Raw genomic sequence first — 26,050 nt, forward strand, 5'->3', positions numbered from 1 at the left:
GGTTATCTCTATGTGATAAAATCACTTAGTTTCTTCTTTTCACTTGTTATTTTCTGAACTTTGCTTAATGAGCCTGTGTTACTCATAAAATCCACCCCCCCAAAAAGCTAGAAAATGCTAGGTTGGAAGGAAAGATGGGTTTCCAACAAAGAAAGACAAATGAAAGGAAATATTTTGATATATTCCCCAATAAAAAAGTATGTATGTGTATATATATATATATATATATATATATATATATATATATTTTTTTTTTTACTAAAAAGCAAAGCATGTTGAAATGGTGTCATTATATTCACCTAACATTAAAATCAAGTTGTATCTGCCCCACTCCATATCTTCATAGATCTCTCTTAAGGTCACCACAAGCAAAATGTAGATGAAGATAACATGATCCAAAAGGTGTAACTGCCACCTTGACATTCAAAAGCTTCTTACAAAAATTAAGTGCAACCTATATCATCTTCAAAATAACATTTAAAAATGAAAAGGTGAAAACAGCATCTCAGAGAAATATCTGCATCCCCTTTTTAATTGCAGTATTATTCACAATAGTCAAGATATGGAAACAACCTAAATAACTATCAACAGATGAATAAAGATGTGCTATATAAATACAATGGATTATTATTCAGCCATAAGAAAGAAGGAAATTCGGCCATTTACAACAACACAGATGGACCTTGAGGACATTGTGCTAAGTGAAATAAGTCAGTCAGAGGAAGACAAATACTAGATGATAGCACTTACATGTGGAATCTAAAAAAAATCAAACTGATAGAAACAGAGACTAGAACAGTGGTTACCAGGGGCTGAGAAGGTAGAGGAAGTGGGGAAGTACTGGTCAAGGGTATAAAATTCCAGTTACAAGACAAGTAAGTTCCAGGAATCTAATGTACACCATAGTGGTGACCGTAAATAATACTGTATTATACACTTGAAAGTTGCTAAGACAACAGATCTTAAATATTCTCACCACAAAAGAGAAATGGTCATTATGTGAAGTGATGGAGTTGTTAGCTAACAGTACTCATCTTGCAATCTATACATGTATCAAATCAACACATTCTACACCTTAAGCTTACATAATGTTATATGTCAATTATATCTCAATAAAGCTGGAAAAAAAACCTAAACTGTATATATGTTCTGTTAATTATTCTGAAATATTGTCTTTATTTTGAAAAAGTTAATAGGACTTCTATATTAACATCTGTTAAAATAATTACTTCAACTATCAAAACATTTGATAAAAAAATACATATTGCAATGCCATAAAAATAAGGACTACAAAATAGAAAAAGTTAAATACTACTGAGGATCATAAAATTTATACTAATTAAAAGCATAAGAATATCAAACTGAAGATAAGCTTTGTTGTAAGACTGTAACACCCACAAGAGTGTATAAAAATCACAAAAAGTATTAGCAAAAATTAAGAGAAAAATATCCGAAGGAACAAAATAGAGAACAAAATATTCGAAGGAACAAAGTATCAGAAAGACTTGGTAATTTTTAGATTCTAAACTGACAACACATCTGTTAATTTGAGAAGTGCTCAACAACCACTAAACACAGGTGGTGGGCAGCAGACATGCCAAAAAGGACAATATCATCAAGAGAAAACACTCTCAAACTTAAATTTGGTATAGATTTATGTCAAACTAACAGAATTTGGGGGGCAGGGGGACCTGGCTGGCTCAGTAGGTGGAGTATGGAATGCTTGATCTCGGGGTTGTGAGTTCAAGCCTTACGTTGGCTGCAAAGATTACTCAAAAATACAATCTTTAATAAAAAAGAAGTCTGAAACCAAAAATGAAGCAGAATGAGAGAAACTGACTTACATAACTAAGAATACTAGCAAAACAAAAATTATATATTTGAAACATGATTATTTTGCTGTTCAAGTCAGAAATTCACACTCCAAGAGTACAAACCTTCTTTACCAACAAAGCAGTATTCTTCAAGTATTAGAATTATTTGTATAATTTGTTTTAGAAATCTAACTTACCGAGTACCATCTGCTTTCCAGCTTACTTTATATGGCTTCTGCTCCAAAAGTTTAATATTTTGCTTGTCCATGGAAACAGGCTGTGCTCCAGGGAATCCAGACCTTAAAGGAGAACATTTTATTACTATTATGGCTGGCATCCATACAAAGCAATACGTCCTAAACCAATCTCACATTAGTCACACACTTACCACAACATTCTCCCTATCATGAGATTAATGTCAACTGGAAAAATATCAGCTTTCCCAAGAATGCTAACAAAACATTATCTTCTAGACATTTTGGATGTGAGTTAACAAGATTCTAATTGCCACTACATACTATAACTATTGGGCTTTTTAAATATTAATATTCATGATCTAAAGCTAAAGCAGGTATGTTTACAAGTTTACTTCAGGAAGAAGTTTCAATCTTGCTTGCCTTAATTATCGTACGTTATTCTAGACCTCATATTCCTCCATCATGACTCTGCCAACTTGGCATTAACTCTACAAGGTTGGCAAATTTCTGCTCAAAAGATGCCCAGAAGTGACAAAACAGGAGAAATATAGGTCAAGATTGAAGTACACTGGCAAGGGTTTAACACAACACTGAAATCATTATTACTTCATTTCATCTCTTAGTTAAAATTATTTCTGGGTAATTGATCTTAATATACCAGTCAAAAAGTTCTTTATATGAAGAATTTTTAACAATTAGCAATCCTGTTTCATCACGTTCCAGCTGTATTACAATTTTCTGCCACAGACAGCAATGATCAACAGAAATGACCATAGACAAGACCTGAGAGCAAAAGATTAGAACAATGAACTCTCTCCTGAATCTCCTCCCATGAAATGACTGATAGATATTTTCAGGTCATGGTGGGGGGCAGAACATATTTCTATAAATATACTTATATATATAAAACTGATTCCCCCAGGTTTCTGATTAAAGAAAAACTGGAAAATGTGGTACATTCAAGTGGCACCTATTCTCCCTTAATAAAATGATATGGTGATACAAACATTAATCAGCAATAGTAGAATCAAGCACACTAAAATACTGGATAGTGACAAAAGTAACTTTCTATTCTATTCAGAAGACATGTCTGAGTCATTTCATTTTGACTCAACTGTCTAGTAGTCTAATTTTGACTCAACTGTTCTTGAAAAAAATCTGACAAACTCTTCCTTGATATCTTTTTAAGCACTCTGTGTAAACATTCAATCTTCAAGGAGCAAAGAAGCTGTGTCAATGTTTGCATTAATGTTAAATGTTGCAGAGTTAAGAGTTAAGTTTTACTTAAAACTTTAAAATGGTTATTACCCTTCCCAGCCACAGAATTGATGACACTTCTGCTGTACCTCTCCTAACTTTGGTTGAGTTGTTACTTGAGTTACACCTTTAACAGTTACACCTTCCAGGAAAATAGCACCCTTAAGATAAAAAAAAAGGAAGAAGAAGAAAAATATTTTGTTAGAAATGAAAATCTATTTCCAAAGACTGAAAGATAGACTTGCTTATTTTTACGTCTGAGCAAATATATGAAACAGAAATGGTCTGCTCCAGAAAGATCTATAAACTCCCCCTGGGATTGTACACTCACTTTCCTTAATCCAGCATATGATTTTCAATGTACATATATAGCCCAGTGTCTATATCATATTTCAAAGTACTCAAATGGACATTACTCATTAATAACAGCAATAACAACTTACCTACCATTTACTCAGAGGTAGGCAAAGGATCTGACACTTTACAAACATTTTCTCTAATTCTTATAACAGCTATGAAAAGTAGATTACAGTGTATTTATTTCACAAATGAGTAAATGAGACTGAATGCAATTTATTTGAGAGGTAAAAACAGAATTTGAACTCAGGTCTACACTATACCATTCACTACTAGTTCTCACTACGGACAGAAAGAGGAGCTATATCTCTGATGGAGTATGGATTTTAAGGGGATAAACACCCACGATATATATACCTTTGTAAACTAGAATAAGAGTGTAACAGTAGACAAAGTGGTAGAGTCTTCAGATATAAGAAAAACTATTACTCATCACTGAATTTTTAATTTAAATTCTTTAACTCACAACTACATAAAGTGTCTTATTGTACTTCATAGCAAGCATATTTTTAAAATATCACAGAAGTGAAGCAGATGGAGAATTTATATATGAAATAAATAAAGAACACTCCTGGAAATTTTAAAGACTAAAAATACAGTCTAGATTCATGTTACAATTACTTTCAGACCCACAAGAGGGCTGGCATCAGTCTCAAGAAAAATCCATAAAACAACTCTAGCTGTTAACGTAATTAAGGAATAAAAAATATGGTCTACAAGCTGCAATGATCAACCTTCTGGCAAAGATTTGGCAACTCGAGCCACTTGGAAAGGAAAAAAAAGAACACAGTATTTAGTCCATGTACGTCCCTGTCAAATCTGGAAGAGTCCTGAGTAATCCAGCAGACACTAGTCCTACTTTTTGCCCCTAATTCTGAATCACTTTTTATAGTTATCTTATATGTCATCAACTCTGTTTTCCATAATAAGCACACTTTAGAGATTTCAAGAGCCAAAGGATTAAAGAGTACCATTCCTCTCATATGACACCATCACCTCTTTTTACCTTCTGCTTTAGGACCATTCTACCATTAAATACAATAACTAAAGAATGAGGATAAGAACTAGGTTCACAAGATATTTAGTGACTGAGATACTCAGATATCTGTAATATCCTTATAAAGCTATATCCTATATATACTCATTAAAAAGAGAAAGCATAGGGGCGCCTGGGTGGCTCAGTCAGTTGGGCGGCCGACTTCGGCTCAGGTCACGATCTCGCGGTCTGTGAGTTCGAGCCCCGCGTCGGGCTCTGGGCTGATGGCTCAGAGCCTGGAGCCTGCTTCTGATTCTGTGTCTCCCTCTCTCTCTGCCCCTCCCCCATTCATGCTCTGTCTCTGTCTCAAAAATAAATAAACGTTAAAAAAAAAAAAATTTTTTTAAATAAAAAAAAAAAAAAGAGAGAAAGCATTCAGAGAGTTCAACATGCAGCACCATTATTCCAAAGGTACTAACAGCACAGGATTTTTTTTAAGTTTTACATGAAAAAGGTTCACTCATGAGCATGTATTTCCTGAGGAATATTCAGAAATCAAGGATAATTTCTGAAAACCAAGGGCCAAAGTATCATAAATTATTCCTAAAAACATAAATATTCTTTTTTTGGCAAATAAAAAGGACCAAAACACAGAAATAGGATCAATACTCAACCAAGTACTTTCCTAGAATATTACTAGGAAATATTTTAATAATTCTATGCAGCTGAACAAGCTAAATATTTTTTTTAAGTTTATTTATTTATTTTGAGAGAGTGAGAGAGCAGGGGAGGGGCAGAGGGAGAGAAAGAATCCAAAGCAGACTCTGTCCTGCCAGCAAAGTACTGAATTGATATCTGGGATCATCTCTCTCTCTCTCTCTTTTTTTTTTTTTTTTTTTTTTAAGTTTATTTACCTTGAGAGACAGAGACAGAGTGAGTCGGGGAGGGTCAGAGTGAGAGAGGGAGACAGAGAATCCAAACCAAGCTCCACGCTGTCAGCACACAGCCTGACGCAGGGCCCCAGCTCACAAACTGGGAGATCAAGACCTGAGCCAAGATCAAGAGCCAAACACTTAACCAACTGGGCCACCCAGGCACCCCAAGCTAAATATTGTTTTTAATTTAAAAGAATAAATATTGAGCCTCAGTACATACTTAGCAACTATTAAGCTTGTTTATAAAAGATATGTCCAACCATCTAGCAAATGCCTCTCATTCATTTATGTTTCTTCTTCCTTAATCTTTCCTACAATGTCTCAATTTCTTTTTTACTGTCTTCCCCTACTTTCTTCTGCAATAATAATTAATCAGAAAATGGTAGAAATATGTCCATTAAAAACAGTAAGGCTGATGCACTTTATACACCAATAATATTTAGTAACTTTTTAACTTAATTTGCTATTTTGGCTGTCATTACAAGTTTCCTCTGACAGAAATATATTATTTAAAATTATGTAATAATTTCAAAAAGGATCACTAAATCTAAACAGCAATGTCTTAAGTCTGGAACTATTTTCAAACATACTATAATTGAGATTCAAAGTCAATGACATTTACTTTCACTTTTTAACAAACTACCATTTCAGTTTGTGGGAATAAAGAAATATCAAAAGTGAAAAGAAGATAACGTATGCTTAAGATGAAAGAAGTGTATTTCATAAACAGAGTCTGCCAGACTTAAAATGGAAATTCATATGGCTATCACAAAAAGGAAAAAAGGAATCAATGATCAGTCAGAGGGAAATTGAGGAAAGTTTTACAGAAGATGGGGTCAAATTATATGTAAGAAGTGAGTGTTATCTGTGTGTGTGTGTGTGTGTGTGTGTGTGCGTGCGTGAAGGAATGAGTAAGCAAGTATGTGTGTAATGTGTAACAAGGATATTTTAGTAATGAAGAAAAGGCACTAACAGTTTTATTCAAAGAGATGATCCCAGGGCCACCTGGGTGGCTCAGTCTGTTAAGCATCCGACTCTTGGTCTTGGCTCAGATCATGATCTCCAAGTTTCCTGAGTCCGAGCCCCATGTGAGGAGCCTGTGGGATTCTCTGTCTCCCTCTCTCTCTGGCTCCCCGAATCACGCTGTCTCTGTCCCTCTCAAAATAGATAAACTTTAAACAGAGAGAGTGAGAGACAGACATGATCCCAGCTATCAATTCAAAGAAGCAAACAACATAACTATAGGTCATACTCTTCCAAATCAATACAAGCATGTATTCAAAAGATGAACAAAGGTGTCAGGAATGTGAGGGCCACGTACAGGACATGCGTGACTATTAAAAACCCTAAAGTCACTATCGGAATTCACTACAATGAGTCCATCACTTCAAATCATAGTCATATCAATAGGAGTCAGGAAAGGGGAACTCTAACAAAAATAAAGTGTCAAACCAAAATAAGTTCACTGTGTTAAGATGTGAACCATAAAAATTAGTCACTCTTGGATTGCTTCTGTTAACTATCTTCAACTCAGATTGAAATAACAGGAAAACGAAAGTTTTCCAACCATCGATTTGCCAATTATTTACATCTACATTTCTCATGACTGTCACCAATACTTTGACATCACCCAAAATCAACTCTCCAGTCATCTTTCCTCTCTGATGGTCCTGTCCTCACTGCTTTGGAGCTCCTTCTCCTTGGTTAATCTTATCACTAATTACCTTCCCAAAGAGTTCCAATATAATCCCTAGAATCTCTTTTTCATAAATAACCTATAACCTCAACCTTTTTCATGAACACCTCGTCCCCTATGTCTTAACTAAGAGCTAATTCTCCACCAAGAAGACCACTTCTCTCTTAAATAAAAGCACTCATTTTCCCACTGCCCAAGTCCCATAGGGATACTGTAAAGCATTCACCTATATCCTCACTTGTTCTCCTTGCCTCTCAATTAGACTTAAATCCATTCAGCTGTATCACTCAACTGTGGTAGAGCAGACATCCACTGTAGTTGGTGGCACAACAGCTGCTCTCTCATCCACAAAGACAGGACCCTAACAGCCATGTTACATGACATTACAAGATAACATCCCACTCCAGCCAAAGTTGATGGGAGCATGAGCAAACCACTAACTCAGTCTGAATCCATTAGATTCTCTCTTCTGGTAACCTGGAATTGGGATTCAAAAGTCTCTGCATGTGGCTAAAATTACAACATGTAAGCTCAGAAGATACAGGACAGTTATAATCTCCCAGGTAAAAAAGGAGTCACAAAGAGCCAGTCTCAAAAGACAAAGCTAGTGAAATATATGACACAAAAGGAAAGAAACAGAAATAGAAAAAAAGCAAAGATGAGAAAATAAGAACAAAGAGCAGAAACTAGATTCTAAATAGCTTTCCAGGTCCAGGCTCCAGTCCCTTCCTGAGATCTGGCTTTGAGTCCTACCCATTCACTCATAGTAATTTCTTCTTCCTATTAAAGCTAGTTTGAGTTAATTTCTGATACTTGCAACCAAAGAGTCTAAAGTAGTAAAACACTCTATTCTTCATGTACTGACATCCAGTCATTTCTCCATGTTCATCAAAAACAGTATTTCTCACTGCACTAACTTCTATCATTACATTGGTAACATCAACATCCATTAGATAATCTTTACCCATCAAACAACCTTGGCTTCACAGTTCAGTAATTTCATTTACAATGACCATCATCTTTGCATAACTTGAACAACATGCTCCATGGCCACACCATCATCATTCCATACTGCTCTACCTTTCCATTCATCAATTCAACTCACACTGATTGAGTATGCACAACATCCTAAAGCCAACATGCCACTCTTTGACCTTTTTCATTGAATAGCTTAACTCTTTTACCCTAACTATGCTCACTGTTCAATTTCACCAAGACTAACAGTCCCTTCACCTCTCCCTCTTCTCAATGTAACAGCCCCCAGCCTTACCTTACTTCCTATTCAGCTAGACTCTATGGCTGATAACTTCAATTCTTCTATGCCTGATATCCTCAGTACTCCTCAACCTTTTGTCCTTTCATCACACCCATACTAAATATACCCAACCTTGTATCAACCTACCACTAATCTTCTCTACTCCCACCCATAGACAGCTGAAATTCACAGAGGAAAAAAATCACAGTCTCAGTGCTATGGATGAGATTTCCCTCCTCTTGTGGAAGACCTATTTCTCCATCTGCTTTTGAACTCCATTCCCTTTCATTTCCTCAGACATTGCTGTATCATTTATTCCCTAAATTATTTTCAAGGTCATTGACTCCACAGATGCTTATCCACAAGCAATAAATATGCTGGAATTTATTCCATACTAAACAGCCTTTCTGATTATATCTGCATTAAGCAGTCACCCTTCTTCTTCCTTTCTGATCATAACTAAACTACGTGAATGAACACCCTGTACTAGTGTGCAGAAAAAGGCCAATACACCAAGTCTGCTTACAAGGTTGGCACCTGGGAACAAGATTCTCAGAGTGCTCTTAGTCAACTGATAAGGGTGATTCACCATGCCTAGACTATCCGTACGAACAATAGGGCTTATGCTGAACAAACACTTTCCTTCTGGGATTGTGTAACTTTTGGTACACACATAGGCTGCCTACGTGACCAGCCATTACTAAAAACTTGGGCACTAGGGCTCTAGTGAGCTCTAATGAGCTTCCCCAGGCAGAAACATCAGACATGTTGTTGCATCTTCACTGCTGCTGGGAAAGTAAGCTCTGTACAACCTCATGGGAAGAAGAGAGCATAAGAAAGCCTACATATGGAATCCACCGGACTCCACTTGTCTTTTTCCCTTATGATACAGTTGTATATCCTTGGAGTATCACTATAATAAACCTTGGCTGTGACTACAACTATATGCTGAGTCCTAGTAAATCTCCAAAAGTGGGGGTGGTATTGAGGACCCCTAACACAATTCTATCTCCATTTTCTCACCTCCCATCAGCTTCTTAAAATCATTAATCTGACCTGTCCCTACTGCATATTACAGAAAATAATCCTCATATTTGTCCCCTCTGTGACATTTCATACTATCAAGTCACTCACATCACTACCTAACTCTAAACTATTTTTCATATTTCTTTGTCCTCCTGTGCTACATCCAGGAAGAATTTCCTAGATAAATCTTCCAGCTTGATAATTTCCTCTACAGCTAACTTCATTCTGCTATCCAACCCACCTGCGGGGTTGTTAGGTTGGTTTTTTGTTTTGTTTTGCTTTGGTTTTAGTTTATTTGTTTATTTTTGAGAAAGAAAGAGCAAGCGGTGGAGGAGCAGAAAGAGAAGGAGAGAGGGAAAGAATCCCAAGCAGGCCCTGCAATGTCAGTGCAAGGCCCAACATGGGGCTCGAACCCATGAACCATGAGGTCATGATCTGAGCCGAAATCAAGAGTCTGACACTTAACCTACTGAGCCACCCAGGTGCCCGGGGAGGGGGGTTAATTATCATTTCCAAAGTCTCTAATTGGTTCTTTTTCCTAATAGTCGGTCATTATTTTATAAATTGATATCTTCTCTCATCTTGCAAACAAATGTTCTGTTCGCTTTTTATAAACTGCTCCCTCTGGTATTACCTAAAAAGAATGAAGTAGTTAAAAATGTACTAAGAAAAGATATCCAGAGGTGCCTGAGTGGATCAGTTGGTTATGCGTCCAACTCTTAACTTCAGCCCAGGTCATGATCTCACAGTTGGTGAGTTCAGGCTCCACACTGACAGCACGGAATCTGCTTGGGATCCTCTCTCTCCCTTTCTTTCTGCCCCTCTCCCACTCGTGCTCTCTTTCTCCCTCTCTCAAAATAATAAAGAATCTTTAAAAAAAAAAAAAAAGACATCCAAGTTTTAAAAAAAGCTGCAGAAAAATACATTTACATTACAAGAGGGTGGAGAGCATAGGGCCAAAACTCAACATATGTATATATAAATACATAGGACAATAAGTATTTAGAAGGATAATCAAAAAGTAGAGAACAGTTGGGAGTGGGAGTGAAAAGACCTTCACTTTTTACTCTATACATTTCTAGATGTTTGTATTTTTATTTTATTAAAAAAAATTGATCTTTATGTCATTTGTGTACACTTTTAAGCTAGGGAAGTAAATGGGAAGAAATTCTTCTAAGATGACAAAATGCCAGTGGTAAGACAAAGGCTGAAGAATTTTAAGTTGTTTTTTTAGTTTTCAAATTTTCTTTAATGTAAGTATACTACTTTTAATAAGTAAAAAATATATTTAACAATTTTAGAATTTATGAGTATGATTTGAAAAGAGGGGGAAAAAACTACCTAAGTGCTTTGAAATCAAAGCTACCCGCTTTCTCCAAAACAAGAGAAGGGAAGATTTCTGGTTTTGGCAATGGCAGACTAGCTTATTGAGATCAATTCTGCAGCCACGAGAAAAAGCTAGATAAAATGTTAAAATCACCTGTTTGAAGACCCTGGAGAATCACAAAGGCAGTAAGAGCTTGACGGGCCAAGAACTCAGAAGGAAAGGAACCCAGAGAGGTGAGCTAGACATTTGGTATAGAATTTCCTCTACAGGCACTGTTTTCAAAATGGTACCTAGGAAGCTAAACACAGCTTTCAAGAATATCACAGGAATGGGAAAATAAAAACTGGAGCTCCAGGCCCCTGAGGAGGAAAGCTCCTGGTTATTTCTCCAGGCTTTCAGTTAGGATCCCCAAAGGTCTATACTCTAAGAATTCAGTTGCATCAAAAAGAAACCGGCCCCCCAAAACTAAAGACTAGTTTCTAAATAATTCAATCCTGACTAAGATGCTCTATTCCTAACACTGTGTAGCAACAAAAGTAAATGTTCTCTGAAGAAAACATTTTATTCTCAAATTATTTCTACAATTTCTCAGACCTAATGTCTACTAATCACAAATACGCAGGTATGCCAAAAAAGAAACAACTGAATAGAAATCGAAAGGACATGAGAAGAAAAACTAAAAAAGACCTAGAAGAGAGCTACATCAATTAGTCATCTGACAAGGTTTTAAAATAACTGGAATTAATAAATTCAAAAAACTAAATGATAAGATGAAGAATTCCAACAGAGAAACTGAAAACTGTTTTAAAACTCAAATGAAAATTCCAAAAGTGAAAGTAAAATAACTGAAATTATATACTCAATGGATGGATTTAACATCAGCTTATAGCTACAGAGGCATTAGTACCCTGGAAGATAGGTCAGAAGAGAATATCCAGTTTGAAAACTGGAAAAAAAAAAAGTGGAAAATATAGAAAAGAACATAAGAAACAGTAGGAGAAGTGGGGGGAAAAGCCTACTGGGTGAGTCTCAGAAGGAAAGGGGAAAAAGAATGGATCTGAACCATATTTGAAGATATAATGCCTGAGAATGGTCTAAAACTAACAATAACAACAAATCCAACAGTAGATTCAAGAATCACTATAAATAGAAGGCAGGATAAATACACAAAGAAAACTCCAAGTAGAAATATCATAGTAAAAGTGTTGAAAATCAAAAACAAAAGAAATTAGCTTCAGAGAAGCAACTTCTTTTTTTTAAACAATTTTTTTAATGCTTATTTATTTTTGAAAGAGAGAGAGACAGAGCATGAGCTGGGGAGGGGCAGAGAGAGAGGGAGACAAAGAATCTAAAGCAGGCTCCAGGCTCTGAGCTGTCAGCACAGAGCCCACTGCAGGGCTGGAACTCACAGACCATGAACGAGATCATGACCTGAGCCAAAGTCAAACCAAATGAACCACCCAGGCACCCCAAGAAGCAACTTCTTAATAGAAATGGATTATGGAGTATCTTCAAAGTGCCAATCCAAAATTCTACACTGAGAACAAACATTCTTCAAAATGACAACAAGAAAAGACATTCTTACATAAATACTGAATGTGTTGCACAGACCCACATTAAAGAAAATACTAAAGGGAACTCTTCAGTTAGAAGAAAAACTATCCAAATGGAACCATAAAAATATATGAAAGAAAGAAGAACACAAGAAAGGATAAATATGTATATTTAGATAAGTATATCTAATAAACATTCACTGTACAAAATGATGACGAGGATGATGCCTTATGGGGTTTAAAATGCATGTTGAATTAAGATACACAATACCAAAAAGGCAGGAAGAGGTAAACGGAATCAAAGATTCTTGCATTGTTTAAAAAGTGGCAAAAGTACTAATATATACCAGACTTTAACAAGTCCAAGACAGATACTGAAATCTTTTTTCTTTTTTAATGTTTATTTATTATTGAGAGACAGAGAGAGACAGAGCATGAGCATGGAGGGGCAGAGAGAGGAGGAGACACAGAATCTGAAGCAGGCTCCAGGCTCTGAGCTGTCAGCACAGAGCCCAACGCGGGGCTCGAACCCACAAACCACAAGATCATGACCTGAGTCGAAGTCAGACGTTTAACCTACTGAGCCACCCAGGTGCCCCCAGATACTGAAATCTTGAATAACTACTAAAATAACAGTAAAAGAATGTATAACTACCAAGCAATGGGTTGGGGGGATATAAAAACAATTAAGCATAAAGAAGACAAGAAAGAAAAATAAAAAGAACATACCATAAGTGGGAGGTTGGGAGGGGAGACTGCTAAGCTTTAAATCTAATTACATCAGTAAAATAAATGTGTATGGACCAAATACTCCAATAAGGCAAAAACTGTTCACTGGATAAATAAAAGCCAACACCACAATGCTTAAAGAAGACATGCTTTAAATAAAAGATAATGTTTGAAAGCAAAAGGATAGAAAAAAAGATAATCCATATGAACACTATCCAAAAGAATGTTTGTGCAATCAATCATACTAACATTAGATATTTCCAATGCTAAAAGTGAAGACACTGGGAAAATACAATAATCCTTTACACATATTTGTATAAACTAAATATCACTCCAAATACATAAAGCAAAACTTGACAGAACTAGAAAGAGAAATAGGTAAATCCACAATCATAGTAGGGAAACAAGATTTAGGATTTTATTTTAAATGTTATTTATTTTCCTGAAAGAAACGTGCCCATCTTGGCTATGTTTCTCTTAGTGCTGCTGAAGCTCACTTGCAACTATAGACATTTAATAATACTTGATATTATAAAATAATTGTCATTTTTAAAGTCCCCTGCTTCTGGGGGGAAAAAAAAGTAACCTGCAAACTTTAGTATATTTTGCAAAATATTAACTCTTTTCTTTAAACTCTTTTATACAAGTACTATATTGTAATTAAAAAACACATTAGGCATATATATGTTCATATTTAATGTTGTTCTTAAAAATATAGTTGAACAAAAAATGATACTAAAAGAAAGTAATCATCTATGCTATGTTATGCTATTAGCCCTTCTTTAGAATGTGATTCTTATTTTTCTAGGTATGTGATTCATTAACCAATGAGTTATACTAACAGAATAAGTTTTTTTTTTTTAATTACTTCTATGTTTCAAAGCAATGAACACTTTTCAGTGGCCTCAAAGTCTTGAAGTTTGAAATATGTAAGTACATATTAAAACAATGTTTTTCAAAGAGGGACTTTGTCTTAAAAGCCCAAATGACTATATTATATGATTTACATAAAATCCTTGCCTGTGAATCATTGCCTACTAATGACTTGTAGACTTTTACTGCTCAACTATGATATCCCACGTTCCTTAATTATTAACTTCATTAAATTTAATTATCTCCACACTGTCCCTTTGGACTATACCATATACTTGCGTATGCACAACCAGTACTTTCCTTTTCAGCGTCTCTCCTGAACCCCCAAGAAAAGAGAACTCCTAATGGTTTTGTTTGGCCTTTTAATGGGAGTTGTGCATAGAATCAAGAAGATTAATGGGAGTTGTCCACAAAAGAGTCTTCTCAGTTCAACTTTACAGAAAATATGAAAGTATCACCCACGAGGAGGAGCAGAATTTATATGTAAAGGTATTTTAACTATGTGACAATTTTGTAGATCATTAGCAAAAATTTTCCTATGTAGTTGGAATCTCCCAATACTTTGCAAAAAAAAAAAGAAAAAAATAGTAAATTCTCAATCTAACATGTAAGAGTTCTTTGGGGGATGGGCTAAATGAGTGATGGGCATTAAGGAAGGTACTTGCTGGGATGAGCACTGGGTGTTATATGTAAGTGAGAAATCACTAAATTCTACTCCTGAAACCACTATTATGCTGTATATTAATTTGATTTAAATAAAATTAAAAAAAAAAAAAGTTCTTTAGTTTACCTAAGAAACAAAACAAGATGAACTTAAACTTTTCCCATAGAAAAGGGAGACTCATGGCTATCAAGAATCTTTAGAAACAGCCAGAATGAAATAACCTTATAAATCCAGCTAAACAAACACATAAATCTCAATAAACCTGCAGAAGAAAAAAGTAAAGACTATAATATTTTTAAACATTACCAGTTTTAACCGTTCTTTTCTCCTTTTGCCGAAGGAGGCACTTGACCCAGGTTCTGATTCCTTTTTTCCATCTTCATCCTCATCTTCTTCTTCATCATCCTCAAAACACCAATCAGGCAATAGAGGTGGGGGTGGTGCTTCCTCTATATCACCGTAGCGACGAAAAAGTTCTTTCAAGTAATCGCCCTTATAAATTCCTGGTGGTCTGGCTTGAGCAAAAGTAGCAACTGCTGCTTCAATACTATGAAAACAAACACCACGGAGTTTCCTCACTACTCTTCGTTTCTGCAGATTTATCAAAACTCACTCTTTCTATTTCATACACCAAATGAAGTATAATACATTTATTAAATTGACAAATCACAGTCCCCACTCCCAAGGCATTCAATTAAGGGACAAATTCCTTCTGAAATAGATTTAATATAAGATACATTGATAATTCCTAAAACCTAGAGGTAAGCTGCAATGAGTATATAGAAGAGATCTGGGTAAAGTCTGTGAAAAACTCTAAGGGAAATCAAAGAAATGTGAATAGCCATATGAATAAAAGTCTGCTAGCTTTTAAGAACTTTCAACAGACCCACGTTAACAAGAGCAAAGGTCATCATCAGACAGAGGCTAAGCATAGGGCAGGGCTGACACAGGAGCCTGGGGTTATTGTGAAAAGCACCTGAAAGCCCAGAAAGTCAAAGCCAGAAGATACGCAGCTGAGAACATATAAACAGGGAAATATACCATCACATGTGTACTTCAGCTGATTATATTCAGAGAAGGACCTACTGTGTGAAAGGCTTCATTAGCAAAAATGATGACACTCAATCAGTAAACAAGAAAGTTCAGGGAGTAATATTCCATATCCCTAAGGAATTTCAGGCAACAAAGGTTCTAATCTCTCAGGATCACTTCAATAAAGGCATGCTTCAAAGAAAGTAACTCTGTCTCAAAAATACTTCCTCCACATACCATTCTAAGTTTTTCCTAATATTCTACAGCTATTTTAAAAAGGTATTATTAAAAAAAAAACGAATAAGAGATGCCTAGCTGGCTCCACCCAAACAGCATTTGACTCTTGACAGAGTCGTGAATTTCGAGCGGCACTTTGGGCACAGAGCTTACTTTAAAAAAAAAAAAAAAAAAAAAAAAAAAGAACAGAACAATAACAACAGTAGTAACTTCCAAAGGTGAATGTAAACAAAATATTGAAGAAAAAAAAAAAAGTATCTCTGATAATTCTGGAGTATGTGAAAAAATCTGGAAAAGAAAATACATAGTATATAAAAATCCATAAGCACTCAACTAAAATGCTACTTAGTACAAAACACCAGGTAATAAATGGTATTCTAAAGATTAACCAAGTCTAAAATGAAAACCACTTCAAATTTTTAGTCATGACTTCACCAAAAATTTAGCAATATAAAATGATAAAACTAAAAAATTAATACACTTTTTATCAATTACCAGTCTTCTGCCATTATAATAAGAAACAAATACCTCCAATCCATTTTCTCCACCAAAAAGGCACATATGAGGAAACCAGTGCGATTGAAACCATGGGTACAATGAACACCTAGAAAATAAAGTAGCCTTGGTTTAAAATTATCACTTCAGAAACCACATCTTAAAATTCCGACCTGCAATCAAAACATTTTAATGATTTTATAAAATTACATTTTTAAAAACCTGGCTCTCTCTTATTAGTACTAACTTGTCAATTTAACTTGCTTAGAATCTAATTTAAAGCACTAGCTAGAAGTTTAGTATATATTGGTTACAAATTATCTCTAAGATCTAAAGATTTCTCTTAAAACTAAATGATTCCAAGCACTCTAAATAAGAAGGCTGGGTTTTTGTTTTTGTTTTTTTAATTTTAGTGAGAGAGGGGAGAGAGAGGGAGAGAAAGGGGAAGAGAGGGAGGGAGAGAAGGAGGGAGGGGGAGAGAGAGAGAGGGAAGGAGGGAGGGGAAAGGAGAGGGAGAGGGAGAGAGGGAGGGGGAGAGGGAGGGGGAGGGGGAGAGGGGGAGGGGGAGGGGGGAGGGGGGAGGGGGAGAGGGGGAGAGGGGGAGAGAGGGAGAGAGGGAGAGAGGGAGAGAGGGAGAGAGGGAGAGAGGGAGAGAGGGAGAGAGGGAGAGAGGGAGAGAGGGAGAGAGGGAGAGAGGGAGAGAGGGAGAGGGAGAGGGAGAAAATCCTAAGCAGATTCCACACTCAGTGCAGAGCCCCACATGTGGCTCAATCCCGTGACCCTGGGATCATGACCTGAGCCTAAATCAAGGGCCAAACATTCAACTGACTGAGCCACCCAGGCGCCCAAGAAGGTATTTTTATCAAACACACAACTCTAAAGGATGGACGTGCGCACACACGCACACACACACACACACAGGATACTTCACTGGATATAGAAAACATTTGACTAATGGATAGTAAGTATTATAAAAATAAAACTACTTTGAAGTTCTCTTAGAAACCAAACGATAGCATCTTTACATTACCTTACAAGATTGAAAATAAATTTTCAGAAAAACCTGAGAAAAAGGAATTTATTTTTCAGGATATTTTCAAGATTAGTGTGATCCTACCTCTACATTCCAAAAAGCTGCAAATGAGTTTCATAAATTCCAAAAATGACTGCATTTTTTTTTTAAGTTTATTTATTTACTTTGAGAGAGACAGACACAGCACCAGTCAGGGAGCAGCAGAGAGAAAGGGGGGAAGAGGAGAGGGGAGAGAGAAAGAGAGAGAAAGGGAGAGAGAGGGAGAGAGAATATCCCAAGCAGGCTCCACGCTGCCAGCACACAGCCGGATGCAGGACTTGAACCCATGAAGCCGCAAGATCGTAAGCCGAAATCAAAAGTTGGACACTTAACCAACTTAGCCACCAAGGCGCCCCCTGACTGCATTTTTAAATTATTTTAACTATTTTGAAAAGGCAATTAAAACAGCTTGGTGGACACTACTAACATAACATTACTTCCAGATTAACTCACTTTTCTTGCAAACCTCAAAAATGAAGCCTGTCCTGTTATCTCTGTTTAATGGAAGGATATCCTGACATTTAAGACTATACCTTCTTAACAAACTACTCTTCTCTTTGTATACAAAGCATCCTGATAGAGGGTAACCAAAATCAAATACAGAAATAAACTAAAAGTTAGAATTACAAAACTTCTAGAAGAAAATATGGGAGAAAACCTTTGCAACTTTAATGTAAGAAAAGACTTCTTAGACAAAACATGAAATAAAAGGAAATATTGACAAATTGGACTACTCCATGATGGCAAATGTTTGCTCTTTAAAAGATGTCATTAAAAAAATAAAAACACCAGCCACAGAATATATTCAAGTTACATATATTTGATAAAGGACTTATATCCAAAATATGTGAAGAACTCTTACAATTCAATAACACAAGCACCCTAATATTTTTTAAACTGGGCAAGAGATTTAAATAGATGTTTTACAAAATGATATGTGTAAATGGTCAAGAAGTACAAGAAATTAATTTTCATGAAAATGCAAACTAAAACCACAATGTAATTGAAAAGACTGACCATATCAAATGTAAGTGAGGATGTACAGTAACTAAAACTCTCATGCACTGCTGGTAGGAATGTAAAATCCTTTACATCCTTTAGAGATCACTTAAGAGAACAGTTAATCACTTTAGAGAACAGTTTAGCAGTTTCTTAAAAAGTTAAACATACACCTAAATCAAATGACCAAAACATTCTATTCCTGGTTATTTACCAAAGTAAAATAAAAATCTATGTGCAAAGACACATATAAAGATGAATGTCCACAGCAACTTTATTTATAATGGGCCAAAAACTGTAAACATCCCAAATGTCAATTATCAGGTGAAAGGGTAAACATGTAGTATGTCCATGCAATAACTACTACTCAGCCATAAAAATGAATTAGTAATAAATGCAATGAGGATGATTTCAAAACCTTTATGCTGTGTGAGAGCAGCAGAAAACAAAAAAGTATGTATACAAATTTCATTTACATAAAATTCTAAAATATTCAACAATTGGTATGGAATTATGAATACAGAATATTGTATGGAATAATTATGGCCAAAGCAACCCTGAAGAAAAATAACAAAACTGGAGGTATTGCACTTCCTGATTTCAAACTATACTACAAAACAGCAGTGATAAAAACAGTATGTACTGGCATAAAAAGAGACATATAAGCCAACAGAACATAACAGGTAACCTAGAATTCAACTTCGGCATATACGGTCAACTAATATTCGACAAGGGAAGCCAGAACACTCAATAGGGAAATGACAGTCTATTCAACAAATGGTGTTCATGCAGAAAATAAAACCAGACCCCTATCTTACACCAGTCACAAAAATTAACTCCAAATGGATCAAAGACTTAAACATCAGACCCAACGCCATAAAACTCATAGAAGAAAACGTAGGGAAGAAACTACTCAACATTGGTCTTGCCAATGATTTTTTGGATATGACACGAAAACCACAAATAACCAAAGCAAATGGAACTTCATCAAACTTCAAAGTTTCTGCACAAAAGAAAGAAACAATAAAATGAAAAGGCAACCTATAGAATGGGAAAGAAATTTTGCAAACCATACATCAGATAACAGACTAATATCTAAAATATATAAAGAACTCATATAACTCATTAACAAAAAAACAAGCCAATTAAAAAATGGGCATAGGATCTGAATAGACATTTTTCTACAGACATTCAAACGGCCAAGAGGTATATGAAAAGATGCTTAACATCGATAATCATCAGGGAAATGCAAATCAAAACCACAATGATGTTATCACCTCACACCTTTTAAATGGCTATCAAGAAAACAAGAGTAAGTATTGGCAAGGATGTGAGGAAAGGGGGAACCCTCAGACACTGTTGGTGGGAATATACATTGGTTCAAACACTATGGAAAACATTATGGAGGTTCTCCAAGAAATTAAATATAGATCTACCATATGATCCAGCAATTCCACTTCTGGGCATATACCTAAAGAAAATGAAAATAGGATATTGAAGAGATATACGCACTTCCATGTTTATTGCATCATTATTCACAATAGCCAAGATATGGAACGATATAAGTGCCCATCAACAGATGAATGTATGAATAAAGAAGATGTGGGGTGTGTGGGTGGGTGTGAATGAAATATTTCCATTTCCAACAACAGAGATGGACTTGAGTATATTGTGCTAACAAGTGAGGTAAGTCAGACAGTAAAAGACAAGTATCGTACAATATTACTTATATGTGAAACCTAAAAAAGCCAGACTTATAAAAATAGAGAGTAAAACGGTGGTTACCAGAAAATGGGGGGTGAGGGGGGTGATACAGGACAGGGTTATTTAAGGATACAAACTTGCAATGAGTAGCAAATAAGACCTGGAGATCTAATGCACAGTATAGTGAATACAGACAATACCATATTATGACCATCAAACTTGCAAAGAAACTACAATTTAAATTATTCCAACCACTAAAAAGAAAAAATAATTACATAATGTGATAGAGGTGTTAGTTATTGTTACAATGGCAATCACATTACAATGTATAAATACATCAAATTAACACATTACAAACCTTAAATTTACACAATGTCATATGTCAAATATATTTCAACTAAAACAAATTCTAAAAAATACAACCTATAATTATAGAAAATAGAAAGAAATTGTCTAATCTACAACTAAGAGTTGTAGAGAGGACGGACACAAATGTGCTGAACCTTGGCTGTAGGTTCATGGGTATCTACACCACTAAATTGTACATGCAGTTTATTAAAAACCTCAATAATGTTGACTGTTTTTAAAACTAGATGTTGAAGTGAGATGCTGATATGTCTGCAATTGGCATTAATTACATATTCTAAATATTAATGTTCATCAGTGTGGCCTTGTTTTCAGCAATTGACTCTATCAAAAATGTTGTAACTTTAATACGTTTCTAAAGGTATACCAAGAAAGTATCATTTTCATGTCATTTCTGTAACAGGGTAAGAGTTCTTTCCAAAAGAAGGTTTTTGCTACTTAAAAAAAAAATTAAAAACCCGTATCTTAGAGTTACCACCAACTAAACCAAATCACCTATTTCTACATTCATAGTAAATAATCATTAAAATTTAAAATAAAAACTTCAGCCAATGAACAACACTCAACTAACAAGGATACAAAGGAACTGCAGACAGGAGCAATCCGTGCAAATAAAAATATATATGAATCAAAACACTACATATGGCTAACTATAAATGAATCAGAATGGCTAAAACATGGAAAATAAGAAAGTAATACCAAATGCAGTTGGAGACAATGAAAGGGTCAACATTCTGAAGAAACTTGTGTACCATACTAGAGATTATAAGGGCAATGGAGAGATGGAGAGATACTAAAATTTTTTAAGCATGGCAATAAAATTATCATGTTTTAGAAAACACTCTCCAATGGCAGCTCAACAGAAGGGCAACAATGAAAGCAAGAACAACACTAAAGAAGCCATCTCAGTAATTTATGTGAGAGATAAGGGTCTAAACAACAAGGGTGATGGTGATGGGGATAATGAGAGAAGGTAGACTGAAGAGACATTTAAAGCAGAACCTCCAGGGGCACCTGGATGGCTCAGTCAGCTGAGTGTCTGACTTCAGCTCGGGTCATGATCTCACAGTTCACGAGTTCAAGCCCCGCACTGGGCTCTGTGCTGACAGCTCAGAGTCTGGAGCCTGCTTTGGATTCTGTGCCTCCTTCTCTCTACCCTTTCCCCACTCATGCTCTGTCTCTCTCTCTGTCTCTCAAAGATGAATAAACATTAAAAAAAATTTTAATAAAAAATAAAAGCTTTAAAAAAAAAACGGCAGAACCTCCAATCTGAGGGGTGAATGACAATCAACACAGAGAAAAGACGTAAAAGGAGTCTCTGGTTTGTGACGTGGGTGACTAATTGGGCAGTGGTACCAGTGACTAGGTTAGAACAAGGCAATGAGTACAGCTGGTGGTGAGGAGTTTAAGGTCCTTTTGGGACCTACAAGTATTTGGAAATGATGGCAAAGAGCTTCGCAGAGAGGTGTGGCTAGAATTACAGATTAAAGAATAATCAATAAACCAATAATCGATAATCAATAGTCAACTATGGAAGGGGTCTATGGTATAGATAAGATCACTAAGAATGGGTATGTAAAATAAGAGAAGAAAATTAATGAGATCTGAGGAAAACCAACCTTTCAAGAATAAGTAAGGGGGGAAATCTACTTTAAAAAAAAAAAAAAAGACTAAGAATAAACCATCACAGGGTCAAGAAAACAAAAAGAACATGGGGTCATGTTCAACAAAAAAAGAGGAAGTTTCAAGACATGTGTCCAACTGTGTAAATGCCACATAATGATAAGAACTAATAATCACTATTTGACTAAGAGTGCATTGGGGGGATTCCACATTGCAATGGCATGAATGGGAAAATATGGATTCAAATCAATCTTTCAAAAAATCAGCTGGGAAGTGGAAGGGGAAGGGTTTTCTTGAGGGGATGAGGTATCATTTAACATTAGAGACTTAGATATGTTTACAGGCTAAGAAGGACCTGCTTAAATCACAGAGGTTGAAAATAATAGATAACAAAGATACAACTGAAATGAAGTTTCTGAAGAAAAGGGATTAAAAACAGAGATCAACCTTGAACAGAAAAAGACAGCCCTTAGAAATAAATGACTGTAATCATGAAACTCTACAAAGTCCATCATCTCCATTGCTTTTTAAGAAAAGGGATTTCAATGGGGCGCCTGGGTGGCTCAGTCGGTTAAGCATCCGACTTCAACTCAGGTCATGATCTCGCGGTCCGTGAGTTCGAGCCCCGCGTCGGGCTCTGGGCTGATGGCTCAGAGCCTGGAGCCTGCTTCGGATTCTGTGTCTCCCTCTCTCTCTGTCCCTCCCCCGTTCATGCTCTGTCTCTCTCTGTCTCAAAAATAAATAAACGTTTAAAAAAAAAAGGGGGGGGGGGGTTTCAAAAGTTACACAAAGTTAGCTGTACAGACTTTTCTGCCCAACATGAACCTAACCTAACATGTACATTTTCTTTCTACTTCATATTTTAAACCAAAGTAAGCAAAAAATATTCTAACTTTAAATCTGTTTCTCACCTAAACCACTGTTTTTGCATCTAATTTTTACTCTAGCAACATAAAATATTTTTATGAATAGAAAATGAAAGGAAAATTGGCAATGACATGATTAAGTCATGAAATATAATTTTAAAAAGTACCATGGCTTTTAATATTCAAGATTCTTTGTTATGCAAACACATAAAGTTTTAGTCTTATTATACTTCAAAACATTAATAAATGACTTGAGTTTTTATTTTTTTTTAAGTTTGACAACTTCTTTTTTTTCATGTTTATTCATTTTTGAAGACAGTGAGAGAGAGACAGAGTGCAAGTGGGGAGCGGCAAAGAAAGAGAGAGAGACAGAATCCGAAGCCAGCTCCAGGCTCTGAGCTGTCAGCACAGAGCCTGATGTGGGGCTCAAACTCAAGAACTGAGAGATCATGACCCAAGCCAAAGTCAGATGCTTAACCAACTGAGCCACCCAAATGACTTGCCCCAAAATGACTTGAGTTTTAAAGTAAGATAATATTACAAAAACCTTCACCAAAGCAAATCTCTACAGAAAAATTTGGAAGATTATATATTTGATATTAAAAATATTCCATTAATTAAGTAGTATACTACAAGTTTAGAATGATAGATCTTCAGTGTTAAAAAAAAAAATTTTTTTTTTCAGTTTTCCTCAGTTCATTATGAGAATGGGTCCACCTAGTGGCAAGTAAAGCAGAGTTCATATCTTAAGATTGGTTCACTATTAACGATTTCAAGTCAACTTATTCAAATTTGTTTTCATTTTCCAAGTAAGCTAATACAATGAAATAAATTTATATGACATGTCAAAAAATATTAACACTAACATATGTATTACGGGAAAACCACAGTTCTTTAAAAATCAAATCAAGAAACAATCTCCCCAGCAAAAGGAGAGAAAGATGAGCTGTAACAATAGAAACATACATCCTGGATAAATAAATACAAATTAGGAAAGGGGTGACTTATAAAGGGCAAGTGGCAACCTACCTTTTTAAATAAAGCCTGATTTCAATATACACAATTACCTTTCTATCTGACTAGTCAGATAAATTAATTTTTAAGATCAAAAAACTTATCTGATCAATCTAAATCAGTGCTTCTTCCCAGAGGACATCTGGCAATGTCAGGAGACATTTTAATGGTCACAACTGGTAGGGTGTCACTAGCATCCAGTGGGTAGAGGCCAGGGATGCTGTTAAACCTACTACAAAGCACAAGAGAGCCTCCCAAAATAAAGAATTATCCACTCCAAAATGCAAGTAGCACTGAGGTTGAAACACACTGATCTAAGTGAGCAACAAAGAGGAAAAGGAAACAAACAGTTATTAAGAACTTACTATGTACCATCTTAAAGATCTTTTTTTTTTTTTTTTTTAACGTTTTATTTTTGAGACAGAGAGAGACAGAGCATGAACGGGGGAGGGTCAGAGAGAGGGAGACACAGAATCTGAAACAGGCTCCAGGCTCCGAGCTGTCAGCACAGAGCGCGACGCGGGGCTCGAACTGACGGACCGCGAGATCATGACCTGAGCCGAAGTCGGATGCTTAACCGACTGAGCCACCCAGACACCCCTTAAATATCTTTATTAAACCAAAAGTTTTTGGCCAAAATAAATGTATTCTACTCATGAAAATACACATTCACAAATCTGTTACAATATTTATAACTGGAAATACCTAATTACAGGCATTAATTATGTATCTATTATACATAATCAACCATTTAAGAAATCAGCTGTTTCCCTTTTAACACAAAACAGATTTAGATTTCTCCAGTCCACAAAATTCTTACTGTCAGAATTATTTCTGTACATGCAAACAAATATGTACACGCAAACAAATGCATTATAGTTCCATAATCCCTTATTTGTAACTTTAATTTCATTAAAAAGCTCTAAAAAAAATTAAGGTTTTTGGTAAATCATTTTGGAGACAAAACCTGACCTGAACTGATGTGACATTACTTATAGTCTATTTTTCCCACTTAGCATCAATAGAATATTCATACATTTAACTGCCGAAATGTTAATGTGTTTAATTATGGAATGGTCTCTAACACCAAGTATATCTCTAAATACTATGTTCTAAATAGGAACCACTAAAAGGAACCAATCTCCTTGGAAAAATAACTGATTCCAGGTCTGGAAAACATCATGTGCCAGAAAACAAGGAAACCATCAAAGACTAATGGATGATAACAAAAGAATACAGAAACCAACTTGAAAGGGCTCCCATTGCCCTAGGATGGAGCAATGCAGACATTAAGAATAATGTAGTTCAGTTGGCTGAGCATCTGACTTCGGCTCAGATCATCATCTTCCAGTTTGTTAATTTGAGCCTCACATCGGGCTCTCTGCTGTCAGAGTACAGCCCACTTCAGATCCTCGGTCTCCCTCCCTCCCTCCCTCCTTTCCCCCTTCCCTCCCTCTTTCTCTCTCTGCCCCTCCCCCACTCATGCTCACTCTCGCTCTCTAAAATAAAACATTAAACAAAAAAGAATATTGACTGCAACTGATTTAAATATATCAACTATATAAAAATTATCTCAACAATACAAATGGATAATTTATTACAAGGTTCAACTTGTTTTCCTAAACCTGAGAGAGTTAATCTTTCTGGAACTATGACATCTGTTTCCAGATGTTAACACATTGCCCTCCTTTGAATTCTTTAAGTACAGTTAGCATTTACCCCTATGATAGCTTCTCTCAAATGCAGAAACAGTTGTCACTCAGATAAAAGCCTCAATACTCTTTCAGGCTATATCTTCTGGTTGTGCACCTAAATACAGGTGTATATATGTGTACTCATTACATATATTTTTGTCAATGTGTAAATATATACACACATATCACAGTACTGTATGTCATATATTTCCATGTTATTGTTCTCCTGTTAACAGTTCCATAGTGTATGACATAAATGCCTGCGTTTATCAGATATGTAAGCTGTTCT

At 35.7% G+C, this 26,050-nt stretch overlaps 1 protein-coding gene across 1 annotated transcript in view; it reads right to left on the bottom strand.

Annotated features, from left to right (window-relative positions):
* The window catches only part of RNGTT (RNA guanylyltransferase and 5'-phosphatase), a 312,089-nt gene that overhangs the window by 266,627 nt on the left and 19,412 nt on the right, over positions 1–26,050 (bottom strand). Inside the window, exons 5-8 of the mRNA XM_060616151.3 lie at positions 16,457–16,532; positions 14,966–15,206; positions 3,320–3,429; positions 2,012–2,113 (exon numbers count right to left, since the gene is read on the bottom strand). Coding sequence (XP_060472134.1) covers positions 2,012–2,113; positions 3,320–3,429; positions 14,966–15,206; positions 16,457–16,532 — 529 coding nt within the window. The remainder of the gene's footprint in view (positions 1–2,011; positions 2,114–3,319; positions 3,430–14,965; positions 15,207–16,456; positions 16,533–26,050) is intronic.

The sequence above is a fragment of the Panthera onca genome, chromosome B2 (assembly GCF_046562875.1).
Source record: "Panthera onca isolate mPanOnc1 chromosome B2, mPanOnc1 haplotype 2, whole genome shotgun sequence".
Taxonomy (NCBI): domain Eukaryota; kingdom Metazoa; phylum Chordata; class Mammalia; order Carnivora; family Felidae; genus Panthera; species Panthera onca.